General features: G+C 33.9%; 1 protein-coding gene across 1 annotated transcript in view; it reads right to left on the bottom strand.

Moving 5' to 3' along the window:
* Positions 1-499: 499 nt before the first annotated feature.
* Positions 500-14,362, bottom strand: part of SUCLA2 (succinate-CoA ligase ADP-forming subunit beta) — a 35,144-nt gene continuing 21,281 nt past the window's right edge. Inside the window, exons 8-11 of the mRNA XM_051987333.1 lie at positions 14,197-14,339; positions 4,840-4,960; positions 4,314-4,402; positions 500-1,779 (exon numbers count right to left, since the gene is read on the bottom strand). Coding sequence (XP_051843293.1) covers positions 1,705-1,779; positions 4,314-4,402; positions 4,840-4,960; positions 14,197-14,339 — 428 coding nt within the window. The 3' untranslated portion in view covers positions 500-1,704. The remainder of the gene's footprint in view (positions 1,780-4,313; positions 4,403-4,839; positions 4,961-14,196; positions 14,340-14,362) is intronic.

The following is a 14,362-nucleotide window of genomic DNA, read 5'->3' on the forward strand; positions in this document are numbered from 1 at the left end:
CAGACAGGCCAGACAGACATAATTTGATCCCCACAAACAACATTGAGGGAGGTGCTATTGTTATTCCCATTTTATAGACAAAAAAAAAAAAAATGGAAACACAAAGTGATTAAGTGACTTGTCCAGGGTAACACAGGTAGTAAGTGTCTGGGACAAGGTGTGAATTAAACTTTCCCTCACTCAAGGTCCAGAATTCTTATCTTCTATGCTACCTACTTGCCTCTTTGACTATGTAATTCATGCCCATTAAAGTAGGATAAAAAGATATAAGGGCAATTAATCAAGACAGTGGAAATGCAGATCATACAACAAAATTGTGAGTATTTAAAATTAATCAAGTTTTTAAAAAGAAAAATGTTTATTAACATTCCTTTCATTCCTTGGAAGATGACTGAATAAACAATTGTAAGTTGTGCATCCCCTTCCAAAATATCCATTTAAAAAAATACCCATTTATTAAATAGCAACATTATGCTCAGGAGTGAAGACAACACACACATAGAAAACAAATAAATATTGTATTTCATAAATTGCCTTCAATTGGTAGCAAAAGTATATTGTCTCACATAGAACATAACACACCATAAAATGGTCCAACATTAACAACATAATTTCAATATATCATCAGGTAACTTTATAATATTAGACTATTCTTACCCCAAACATCCCAGGTCCATAAGATCTGTCAAATCACTACATTCTAAGAATCCAGAGCTAGAGCAGGAAGGGGCCATAAATGTGCACCAAATTCAAACCCCCAACTTTACAAATGAGGAAAGTGAGACTGAAAAAGGTCTACTAAGTGGCCCAGGATGACCTAGCTAGTAGGTGTTGGAACTGAAGTTTGAACCTACATGTTCCTGACTCCAAACCTAGACTTCTAGCCACTATACCACACTGCCTTGAAATATTTATATTTGTTTATGCCAAAGATAAATTCAGGATTTTTCTACTGTCTAAATTATTTTTTAAAACCTAAAAGCTGAGAAAACAAACAGTAGTCAGAACCACTTTGGGAGATTTTTATTAACTTAAATTGGCATTCTTTTGTTTGCTAAGCCCTCAGTAAATATGCTTTATTTGTTCATATACAAAACTACATAGTGCTTATTAATAGCACCACAAAATCACAAGACTTTCAGTGCTACAGTATTTTGTAGTGATTAAAATATAATATCCAAATAATTAATCAGTCATTTCACTGAAATACTTAAGGGAGTGCTCTGGGGAGTGTTTGAAAGCACTGTTTATAAATAATGATTTGTAGGTCTTTTGACAGGTATTGAAGATAAATGCCTCTGATATAAAACATCATTTCAATACATTTTTCCATTAATGAGACTACTTTTTGGACCTATCACTAAGACTAGAAGAAATAAAAGTTCAGATTGCATTCATAGAATATTATCAACCAAAAAGCTTTGCATCTGATGATAACAAGCATATTGCAAGTGACACTTTGTAGCAGAAGCTGAAGGAGGCTGCAACAAAAGAAACCAGATTGCTGCATTACACTTTCTTCATATGAACTGATCATTCTGGATGGCAAAATTAATGTAGATAAGATATTTTAAAGTTTGTATGCCCTGGAGGCAATTAAAGCCTCCAACTACACAAAAGGAAGGAAAAAAAAAACCCACAGAACACAGTATTTCAAAGAATATAGAACACTGAACACGTTGAGTAAGTTATTGCAGTCCCAGATCAGATTGGCAACTGAAACTTCACATCCACCTGAGCTTGTTTGGCTAAGGTGACTATTTCTGAGAGCTTTACCACCTGAAAAAAAAAAAAAAGAAGAAGAAGAAGAAGCAGCTTATGAATTATGTTTCCACAAAGAAAACAAACAAAAATAATCAATTTGTTTCAAAAAGATAATTTTAGGTGTGCACTCAATTTCAACATTTAGTTTCTAAGTCAGGCATTACCTGGATTTAATTGTTAAAAAAAAATATATTAAGGAGTTATTTTAAAATTGTTATTACTTCCCAATTCATAAGGAAATGTAATTAACTTAGGCTCAAGGAATTTGCACTTCTGCCTACTGGCCATTAAGTCATGAATCCTTAATCCCCAGATCTCTAGTCCTCTATTTCCAAAGGCCCCATTTGGTGTGTCTTATTGAGCCAATCATCTCAAGTTGAACAACTTTCCTGTCTCTATTAATACCAATAATCTAACAGATTTGCAAACCTCAATGTTATCTTTGGCTCACTTTTATTCAAAATCTGGCCACTTAATTGTGCTAGTTCTTCTTCCCTTGTCTATACTGGTACTCACTGTAAATCAGTACTCTTCCAAAAATGCACTATGCCGTTCCCTGGCTTTCTAAATCAGTACAACAAAAATGTTCAATTAATACATTCCCTATTAACAGTTTGAACCCCAATTCAATCCACCCTTTATCATTCCTGAAATATTGTAATCTTCATGTCATTACTCTGCTCAAAAACTTCACATGGCTCACACCTACCTGAAGAATCAATTACCAGACTTGGTTTTTCAACTATTTGCAAACCACTGTTCCAAAGTAAGCATACTCTTTTCAAGTTCTTTCTCTAACTCTGCTCTAAACAAAGCATACTGGAGTATCAGTACAGGTCTGGTTAATGTACAGAGCTCCAAAGAAATACATAAGCTCAGGAAAAAGAGAAATGTTTACTTATGAAGTCTAGTGTTTATGTATAACAATAAGCAGAAAAGGGAGAGGAATGTACCTAGTGAAATGCATCAGATTCTTTATTTGACTTAATTACGACTTCCCCAAATGAAAATAACAAAAGAAATATAACATCAAAATGCTTATTGCTTGATTTTTGCAAGAAGCAAGTATAGCAAAAACCATGTAGAGGATTACTCTGGAGGGAAAGGAATAGAGGTTTCATAACCTATGATTTCATCTTTGTAAGGGAACTCCAGAGTAGAAGCTCAAAATTTAGTAAAGCAGTTTTTTGTGTTAAAGAGCTACTCAGAATAGAAGTGTCAAATTCATGGGGCCAAACCAAACTAAAATGTAATTGGGAAATGTTTAACAAAATAAAAATACAATCCAACACAGATGTGAATTTATGTTTTCTATGTCAAAATGTAGCCAGCAGGAATCTTTCTGTACTTGAGTTGGACACTATTGCCTTAGAATACTAGATTTGTGCTCAGTCACACAGCCAGTTATTAGAGGAACAACTTGAACTCTTTTTCCTGACCACAACTTCTAGTTATACAACAGAGTATGTCCCACCCCAAAAAAAAGGCTTCCAACTTATACCTAAATGGTTGTTATATCTTGGGTATATCTAACAGATATCTAAAAATGTTGATTTTTAACTCAATTAAAAAATGATATAAATCTTCCAGCTCACCTAATCTGGCTACAGAACACTTAAAATATATTGAAAGAATATATGTTCATTTAGGGGAATCTAAGGAAGAGAATATGCCAAGATCTTAATAAATCAATCAATAAACATTTATTAAATGCCTATTGTATGCCAGTCATTGGGCTAGGCTCTGGGTTTGATCAGTGTGAGAAGACCTTCCATCACAGCAAATTTCAAAACATTTATGACTTAGCTGATAAATTCAGGAAGCTGGCTGAAGCACACAGGAGCTAAACAATTTGTGAAGGAGCACACTACAATATTACACCACCTCTCTATGCAATGTAAGAATAAACAATGGGGGGAAACTGAGGCAAAAGAGGAAATTAAGGTCTATTTTCTTACCAAAAAACTAACACATAACATGTATTTCTATTTGTGTGATGTTTCCTATTTAAAAACTTGAGAAAAAAAAAAAGCATGATTTTCTCCAGAACCCTTTCCACTTGCTACAGAACTAGGGTACTGAGAATATGTTGCCCAAATACAATCTTCTTGACTTGCTAATGCTTCTTCATCTCCTTTGGCTTTCCGATTCTGTAACCATAATCAAATCAGTACTGGCACTGCTACTGTCAAAGATCTGCTAACAAACTCTGCTTTGACTCCACTCCATCTCTATGTTCTTTCTATTGTTTTGACTTTTTTGAGGGGAAAAAAGCCAGAAAAATAGGCATCCTCAGTTCAGAACCACTCTAAACCAATGTCTGACTTACTAGAAGTTAATAACATTCAGAGTCACTAAATGATCATTATTTATCTTATGTCATTAAAGAACACTGAATTTAATACTGTGCCAATAATTCTGGGGGGAAAATTCAATTAAGAATTGTTGTAAAAGAATTTCCACTGTTTTTCACAACATATTAAAAAACAAAGCTTTTACAAAGTTTTAATAGCCTTTCAACTCTCAGATCATTAACATCTCCTGCTTACCATCTTAGCAGCTTCATCCAAGTCATCACAAGCAAGAATTTTAAGTCCACTATCTGCTATCAATGCTTTGGCATCATCAACTCGTGTACCTGCAGAAGAATCAAATATAAAAATGTATTCAAATATCTATACAAATATATAGAATTCTTGTAATCAAACACTCTAGAAGCAAAACTGAGCCAAGACAGTAGTCAGGTATCTAAAAGTCTATACTCAAAACATCTCAAAAGCCTTAACTGACTCTAAAGGTTCTATTATGACAATAAAATCAGGACATTAATTCACAAACTTCACACAAAAATTAGAGATCTATAAAGTGGCATTGTGAAATAAGATGTGAATATATTTGCCCTAAATGCTAAAATAATTTCATGAGTTCTACACATTTATATTTTCATATAATGTTACTTCATAAGAATTCATAATTAAAAACACATGCATTTTTCAATGTTAAGCCATCAAGATTAATGATTTTCAAAGGATTATAAAGACCATGTAACAAATTTAAAACCTCTTTAATACTCACCTTGTAACCGTACCACAATAGGTATTTTAATTTCCAAATCCTTTACTGCCATGACTATACCTTGTGCTATAACATCACACCGCATGATTCCTCCAAAAATATTAACTAGAATAGCCTGTACCTGTAAATAAAATATTTTTGGTGGATTAAAATTACAAAGAATTATGTACTCATTTAGTCAGTTCTAGACTAGCTTTATATTCTGTTCTCAGAATCCTCCTTGCCATCACAACTTCTACATACTGGACCTGACATGTATTCTTTTTCTGAGTTCTCTGGATCACAGACCATGACTTAGGTCTCTGATTGGCAGGGGCATCATATGGTCTAATATATATGAACCCAGATGGCTTCACATTACATTCCAGGCAGTCTTCTTGCCTTGTTCCTCCTTCCCCTTTGACTTTCTAATTCTGTCACCATAACCAAATCAATATTGATCCTTGCTAATCAACACTACTGGGCTCCACTGCCATTTCTATGATCTTTCTAACCAAAACACATCTCCCTAGTCACCACTCCTCTAGCTGCTGTTTTCTCCAATAGCTATTGTTATTCCCATTTTATAGTTAAATAAACCCATACAAAGCTGACGGGACTTGCCAGGGACACACCATACCCAACAGACACTCTATATACTCAACTACCAATTCACCTCTAGGTTGGGGGAAATTCACTCCTTTGGGCCCCATTCCACTGAAGCATAGTTCTTTGTAATTTCTACCCAATGCTACTTGTTCTGCCAATTGAGAAATTGCCCTTCAAATCCTTGAAAGCGCTGTGTCCCCTTACCCTCCCCACTCACATCCTCAATCAAATAACTTTTCTAGGTTGAACTCAAGTACTTCAACTGCTCTCAGGGAGTTGCTATCACACAACAGAAAGACCCCAGGATGTAGAGTCAGAGAATTGAGGTAAAAGTCCTAGATTTGCCACTTTTTACCTCTCAAATCACTTGCAGCCCCCTAAGCCTGAGTATTCTCATTTCTTTTTTTTTTTTGCTGAGGCAACTGGTGTTAAGTGACTTGCCCAGGGTCACATAGCTAAGAAGCATTCAGTGTCAGATCAGATTTTAACTCAGGTCCGCCTAACTTCAGGGCTGGTACTCTACCCACTGCATCACCTAGCTACTGCAGTATCCTCATTTCTTAAAGAAGGAGGTTGGATTAGACAATCTCTAAGATCCCGTCTGGGTCTAAATCTATGATCCTATAATCTGCAAAGGATGCTCCAGCTCTGAATCTATACTCCTATAAAATGTATGGCATTTGTTGTTCCTGTCTTCAGAGTATCCTAATCATCCTCTGGGCATGCTCCACCTTGCCTTAAGATGTAGGGCCTCAAACAAAACAAGGTCCTGGATATAATCTGCACAGAACAAAATAAGCTATGACACTCTTCTCCTGCTTCTCAGTCCTTTCTAGCCTCTATTCTAGAATCTAAGCAGACCAAGGCTAACTTAACCGTCCTTCCAGTACCACCTGTCGTGACTGTTGTACTGTCATTTTTCAGTTGTGTCTGACTCTTTGTCACTCCATCTGGGTTTTCTTGGCAAGAGATATTGGAATAGTTTGCCATTTCCTTCTCCACCTCATTTAACAGATGAGGAAATTGAGGCAAAGAGAGTTACATGATTTGCCTACGGTCACACAGCTAATAAGTATTTGCAGACAGATTTGAACTCAGTCTTCCTGACTCCAAGCCTGGCACTCCATCTATCTACCTATCTGCTCTAGTGACACCTTCTAAGCTAACCTTACACAACTCTTTCAATCAATCCTCATACAACATAATATTAATATTTAGTTTTTTCACCATTCTAGTTGCCCTCTTCAGAATATGCTCCAACTAGATAATGTTTCCTAAAATGTAGTATCCTAAACAGAAAATAGTACTTCAAACAATAAAAATCACATTTGAAAATCCTAACCTTGGGTCAGCTTTATATCACACTGGATATAGCACCAGCCTTGGAGTCTAGAGAACCTCAGTTCAAATACGACCTCAAGCACTTAACATTTAATAGCTGTGTGACCTTGGCAAATCACTTAACTCCAATTGCCTCACCAAAAAAGGAATTTTTTTTAAAATAAGAAAAGAAAAAGAAAATCCTAACATTTACACATTGGTGTCAATTTTTCCCACGGAAATATGTATCTAAAACTATAAAAGAGATGAAATTAGTATTTTGACATGAAGATACTTGATTTACCTGAAACTTTTCAGGAATACTTTTACGTGCAAGGTAAAGTCAAGATGAACTACTAGGACATTTTCTAATACATCTATTTTCCCTTAAATCAAAAAAGGAATTTAGTTCAATAACAATTGAATTTCTTCCCTCATCTAAAACAATATAGTAAAATCCAGTGATGATAAGAGCTCAATATTCAAAATGCTATTTTTAACAATAAAAAATGTCCGGGGCAGCTAGATGGTGCTGTGGATTGAGCACCAGCTCTGAAATCAGGAGGAACCAAGTTCAAATATGGCCGCAGACACTTAATACTGCCTAGTTGAGTGAACCTGGGTTTAACCCCACTTAACCCCAATTGCCTCAGGGGAAAAAGAAAACAATAAAAACATCCACTAATATGGCAAAAACAAGGAGTAAACAAGATCATTAATATAAAAGAAACAGTTTTGCTAAAAGGTATCCATGAAAAAGGGCAGCTAGGTACCAGAGCAAGTAGAGCTAGTTGGGAATTTAGGAATTAGGAAGACTCATCTTTCCGAGTTCAAATCTGACCTCATACAACTCTTATATATGATCCAGAGGGTTTACCTCTGCTTGCTTCAAGCAAGCAGTTTGTAAAATGAGATGGAGAAAGAGAAAATAGAAGAGATAAGAGTCTGACATGACTGAACAATAGCCAGTGAAAAAGGCCTGGGAAATTGAAACTAGCTAGGTCCCTGGAAAAAAAGATAATGTATCAATTGAACCAGTTACATGTACCAAGCTAATGTGCTAAGCCAAATGTGGGACAATAAAGCTAAATGATAAGGTGAAACTGTATAAACTATAAATACAATATTTTGACATTTAAATATCCATATCAAATACTTAGAAATAGAGAACAACTCTGCAAGAGAAGCTAGAATACACCAAAGTTTTGCTAATGATATAATTAGGCCCTGAGAAGTTAAATGACCTACCAAGAACCAGGCTAAGAGATTAATTAAATGCTTATTGACTTGATTTGACTTAGAATACTAAAGATAAAAGTGGCAAATCTAGGATCTGAATTTAGATCTTCTGACTCAAAAGCTAATGTCCTGCCCTTTACAACAGGATCCTTAACAGAAAAATCTGCTAACTAGCCTTTATTAGGTTGCTCTGTCAAATAGAATCTTGTTAGTTTGGGCACATGGATAGTGTTTAAAATCCAAATTCTGTCTAAAAACAAGACTAGGTAGCATTTTCTATAGTACTTGAAGGGTTAGCAAAGCATTTTATATATGTTGTCTTATTTGATTCTCATAGTTTGTAAATTAAGTAACTAGCAGATGATCACATAACTAGTGTCTAAGAAAGGATTTAAACTCGGGTCTTTGATTCCAAGTCCAATATTATCCACTATGCCACCTAGCTATCATGTAACACTGCCAGGATCACCAAAAAAAAGTTGTATTTAAGGAGCAGCTAGGTGGCGCAATGGATAGGATACCAGCCCTGAAGTCAGAAAAACCTGAGTTCAAATGTGACCTCAGACACTTAACTACTTCCTAGCTGTGTGACCCTGGGCAAGTCACTCAACCCCAATTGCCTCAGCAAAAAAAAAAAAAAAGAGAGAGAGAGAGATGTTTAACCAACATTACCAAAAAAAAATAATCAAACACACACACACACACATACACACACACACACACACACACATATTGGCAATTTATAAATAATATTATAACCTACTTCAGTCCTTATGACTGCATTCAGTACGGGATCACTGAAAATGAAGTATGTCAAGCAATTCCTCAATTGATAAATTATCAAAAGATATGAACATATAATTTTCAGATGAAGATTATACTCACATGAAAAGTGCTCTAAATCACTACTTATTAGAGAAATGCAACTTAAAACCGCCCTAAAGTACCATTTCACTTCTATTAGATTGATTAAAATGACAGAAAAAAGATAATGCTAAATGTTGGAAGAGATGTGGGAAAATGGAGACACTAATGCATTGTTGGGAGAGTTGTGAAATGATCTCACCATTCTAGAGAGCAATTTAGAACTATGTCCAAAGAGCTATGTCCAAAGGCTAAAACTGTGTATATTATTGATCCATCAGTGCCATTACTGGATCTGCATCCTAAAGAGTACATAAAAGAGATCCATATGTGCAAAAATGTTTTTAGTAGTTCTTTTTGTGGTGGCAAGGAATTGGAAAAATGAGTAGATGCCCATCAGTTGGGAAATGGCTGGATAAGTTATGGTATATAAACGTTATGGAATATTATTGTTCTATAAAAAATGAACAGGCTGATTTTAGAAAGTTCTAGAAAGATTTACATGAACTGATGCTGAATGAAATGAGCAGAACCTGTACACAGCAACAGTAGGATTCTGCAGTGATCAACTGTGATAGAGTTGGTTCTTCTAAATTCAGTGATCCAATAAACTTTAAATGGAAAATGCCATCTGCACCCAAAGACAAAACTACAGAGACTGAATGTAGATCACTAGGTACTATTTTTACTTTTTTTCTTTCTTGGGACTTTTCCCTTTTGTCCTGATTTTTATCTGCCAACATGATTTATATGGAAATATGTAAAAAATGAATGCAAATGTTTAACTAAAAAATGCTTTTACATGTAACTGGGGAAAATAAAAATAATTTTTAAAAATCAACTATGTATCTAAACACTTTAAATTTTAATGAATTTGTATTTACAGGTTATAGTTTTTTAAAACTTTGAATTGTTTTCTGTACCATTATTCATTTCATTTTTCCCCTTGATTTGGGGAAGAGGAGGTACTCTCTTGTCAAGAGAGGTAATGTAGTGTAGTAGAACCTGGGTTCAAATCCTACATTCAACACTTAACTGATTACTCCAGAAAAAGTCACTTTACCTACACATCTATCTGATAATTACCCAAGATTTATCTACTAAGTCATGGACGAAATGGTTGATTTTCACTGAAGGAAAGCATTCATATACAGTTCTCCACAGTAACAAAATAACAGATCCTTTACTCAAAGTGAAGAGATTTTTTTACTTAAAAACTTAGTTGACAACTATCCAAAAAGCTTCGTAAATTTATCAATTAAACATCTTTCCCTTGCCAACTTTGTCTCATCTGAAATTTTGACAATCATATGATATATGTTATCATACAAGTCATTGAAAGGAAAAGTTTAATAGCATGCAAAAAAGAAAAAAATGGGGGTTCGCCAATTAAAATCTCCTGTCTACTGACATTAATCTGTTGATAACTACTTTTTAGGTCTACCTGAGTCTATTATAGTCCCATTCACATCTATCTTGTTCATAAGAATAACTATATCACACCTGAGGCCAGTTCCAATGATCTTGTGATGAAGAGAGCTATCTACACTCAGAGACAGAACAGTGGGGACTGAGTGTGGACTACAACATAGCATTCTCATTCTTTCTGTTGTTTGCTTGCATTGTTTTCTTACTCATTTTCTTTCCATTTTGATCTGATTTTTCTTATGCAGCAAGACAATTTTATAAATATGTTTACATTTAAAAAAAAAAAAAAGAACAACCTAAATCACTCCCCTGAACTATCCATCCAGTTAGTAATCTTATCCGAAAAAGGCAATGAGAATAGTTTGATGTCACCTGGTCTTCATATAGCCATGTTGGCTTTTTGTGATCATTACTTCCTTTTCAAGGTACACATTACTTATCCCTTTATTAACAGATTTTGAAATTTTCCAGGGATGAATGTCGAACTCACTGATCTATAATAATGATGCTTGTCCTAATCTTTCTTTTCTGATCATTCTGCTCAGAAAAGACAAAAGCAAAATAAATCAAATACTACTGTCACCTCTTACTGATATGTCATCATCACAAGACTGAATATTTCTTACATTCTTGCTCTAAGTATGGCCTAAAATTTTTAGTAGTTTCAGTTCATTTTGCTACCAGGTTCACAGCAATCTTTTGAATTTTTCTTGAATCCTTTCTTCCATTTTCTTCATATTTCTTTTAAAAACAGTTCTTCGGTGACCTCATTGTATAATCATGTTTGTTCATTTAGTAATTTATTAATAAATGCTTAACAAAAGATATTTATGCCTTTCCTTTTCTTTAGTGTTCTTTTTTAAAAATTTATACATTTAAAACTAAATACAAAATAAGACAAAAATAGAAAAAAGAAAAAAAAAAGGGGGGGGGGAGGAATTATCTTATGCCTAGCAAAGCATCAGGGAAAATTCAAAATATATAAAAATTTCCATTTCAAGAAAGTATACATAATAATAGAAGACATTATGTTCACGACTGTCTATTTTTTTCTTTGCTTCCTTGTAGGTTATTTTCTTGTTTTCTGCTGTCCATTTTTTACTTAATTCTTTTTTCCCCTTTTCGATCCCCCACTTTCCTCAAGTAAGTATATATTTTATGTATACATACACATACATACATACATTTGCACGCATACATATATGCATTTATATATAGACATGTATCTAAAACAATTTTAATATGGTTGACATAATTTTTTTCTTGATTGAATCTTTAAATTTGACTTTGTCTTAGATCAATGATTACTACTCTTACTTTTTTCTTCTAATAAATTCTACTCGTAATTCTTGTTACTCTATTTGTGTATTCTCTTATTTCCTACCTCTGCTTAACTCTTCTCTTTTGATTCTACTATTTAACTTGCCTTGCTATTATTTTCCCCCCCATCCATGGCTTCTTCCTTTATTTCCCCCCTTAACTTTTTCCTCCCTCTTCATTCTATTCCCATTAATCTACTAACTTAATCCATTAATTTAAACAGCCTTTTGTAGCCCATTTTACCCTATGTCACTCTTTCCCTTACTTTTGTCCCTTCCTCATTAATCTATACACTTTGTCCCAGTGGTGTAATTCTATTCACTCTTCTATACCCCACTCTCCTATTCCTTCTCCCTTATTTCCTTATAAATGTTGAAGGATGCTATATCCTTCATGGTGTGTATATGTGTGTATGTATGTACATATAGAATTCTCTATTTAACCCATTCCCAATGTAAGTAGGTTTTCAGAACTATAAGCCTTCCTCACCTCTAATTGTCTCCATGTTAGTTCTTCCTCTGCACCTCATTTGTATAGTATAATTACTATTTTTACCTTTTCCTACACAGGTTTGATTTTTAGAGTCATATATTCAGCTCTGCTCCAATCTTTCTTTTAGACTCAATTACTAATGTCAATTTTAGACATATAGTTTACATTTCCACATGTAAAACTTTTCCTTCAATTGCACAAGTGTTGGATTACTTACTGTCTAGGGATGAAGTGGAGGGAGAAAAATATGGAACACAAGGTTTTGCAAAGATGACTGTTGAAATCTATCTTTACATGTATTTTGAAAATAAAAAGCTATTATTTTTTTAAAAAATTAAATTAAAAAAATTTTTTGTATGATTGCTTGAAATTAGCTTTTGATGTTGGCTTAAATTTTCTATTGAGTTCAGATTTGATAAAGACAAAATCCTGAAAATCTGAAGAGTTCGCTAAATGTCCACTTTTTTCGTTCAATATTATGGTTAGTTTTGCTGAATGTATTTTTGGCCACAGGTCTAGTTCTTTTGATGGTCAACATCTCAACAACTTTAGTCTTTTATTGTAGCTGTTGGCAAATCCTGTAAAATTCTAAATGTAGCATCTAAATCCAGCATAGATGAATTTCTTGTTGTTGTCATTTCTTAGAGTTTCAAAATTAGTTCTTATGTATTTTCCTTGTAGGATGTCTTTGAGATAGTGATTGGTGGATTTTTTTCCTATTGCTACTTTCCCTTCTTGTTCTATCACTTCAGAACAATTTTTTTTATTTCTTGTATTATTTTGTCATGGTTCTTTTTTATGGTTACAGTAATAGGAAAGTCCAATTATTCTTATGTTTTCTTGATCTGTTCTCCAGATCAGTTGTTTTTCTTATGTTTAACATTCTCTTCCATTTTTTTCATTCTTTTTATTTTGTTTTGTTATTTCATGGTATCATAGCTTGACAGGCTTCCTCTTGGCCAATTCTAATTTTCACTCCTTCACTTTCCACTAAATCCAGGAGGTGAATGTTCCTGTGTTTTGGGCTGAACCCACTCGGGAACCCAGCTAGCCCCAGGATTCCCAGTTTTTTTGGTTTATTATTTTTTTTCAAGGGCTAGCTTGGAGGTGTTTATACTTCATATCTATTAAACCTCAGTTAAGGGGTGGCTTACCACAAGAGGACTTGTAGTGCCCCAATCTTATTTTTCACTGGTCACTATTGACAAAATAAGGTGTTCACCCTTTTTTCACATTTTTATTTTGTTTGTGGGAGAAATCTAGAGAGCTTGGAATTTTCTGACCTACTACCTCCATCTTCCCTGAATCCTTTCTTTAATATTATCCATTTAGAATTTTTTAAAGCACTTTCCATCTCTATTGAGCTATATTCCAATTCAGCATTTCTGCTCACCTGACTATACCATTTTCTCTCAATATATTTTTTGCCATAAGTTAATCTAATATCTAAAAAATCTGTCTATGATTCTTTATTTATTAGGGATTCTAATGACACAGTCACTTTTCCCAAAATAAGAACATCACAAATTTTGTTAATCAGAATTATGTATCCAGAACTAAATATTAACCTTCCTTGATTCTTAAATTTTCTTTCAAAATTACTGCTGGCAAAGCAAGTATTTATCAGATGCTGTGCTTTTAGAAGAATTCTGTTTTTTTGAAAGAAGTAGCTTTCTTAGGCCTTTCCTGCTCCTCCCCCATTACCTCCCAAACAAACAAATAAATACAAGATTACTTACTTTCCAGGACGGTCCTAATTAAAGACAAAAGGAGGGACATTCTGTGGTCCTTTAAATTAATTCTTTCCTAAGTCTTTTTAACTCTTTTTTTAATAGTTAATGACAAGTTCTACAAAAGTCAAACTGTATCTTCCACTTTTTCAAATGTAGCAATTAATCATTAACACAGAAGTCATGCTACTGGGAAAAGAAAAGAGGTATTTTTAAATAAAAATAGTCTCATTTTCCAGAATTCATTTTTTCTTTAAGAAAAAAAAGTAAAAAAGATTCCAAATTTTGACAAAATTTAAATTACTTTAATCATATCTGCTAAAAAAAAAAATCACTTTTATTACATTACTTAAAGGAAACATAGTCCTATTCTTACCTTTTTATCTGAAGTTATAAGTTTAAATGCTTGTGTAACTTGATCAACTGTAGCACCACCCCCCACATCAAGAAAATTGGCTGGAGTCCCTCCATGAAGTTTTATTATATCCATTGTGGCCATAGCCAAACCAGCACCATTTACTGTTAAAGGTAGGGAGAAAGGA

This window comes from Antechinus flavipes, chromosome 3 (assembly GCF_016432865.1).
Source record: "Antechinus flavipes isolate AdamAnt ecotype Samford, QLD, Australia chromosome 3, AdamAnt_v2, whole genome shotgun sequence".
Classification (NCBI taxonomy): Eukaryota; Metazoa; Chordata; class Mammalia; order Dasyuromorphia; family Dasyuridae; genus Antechinus; species Antechinus flavipes.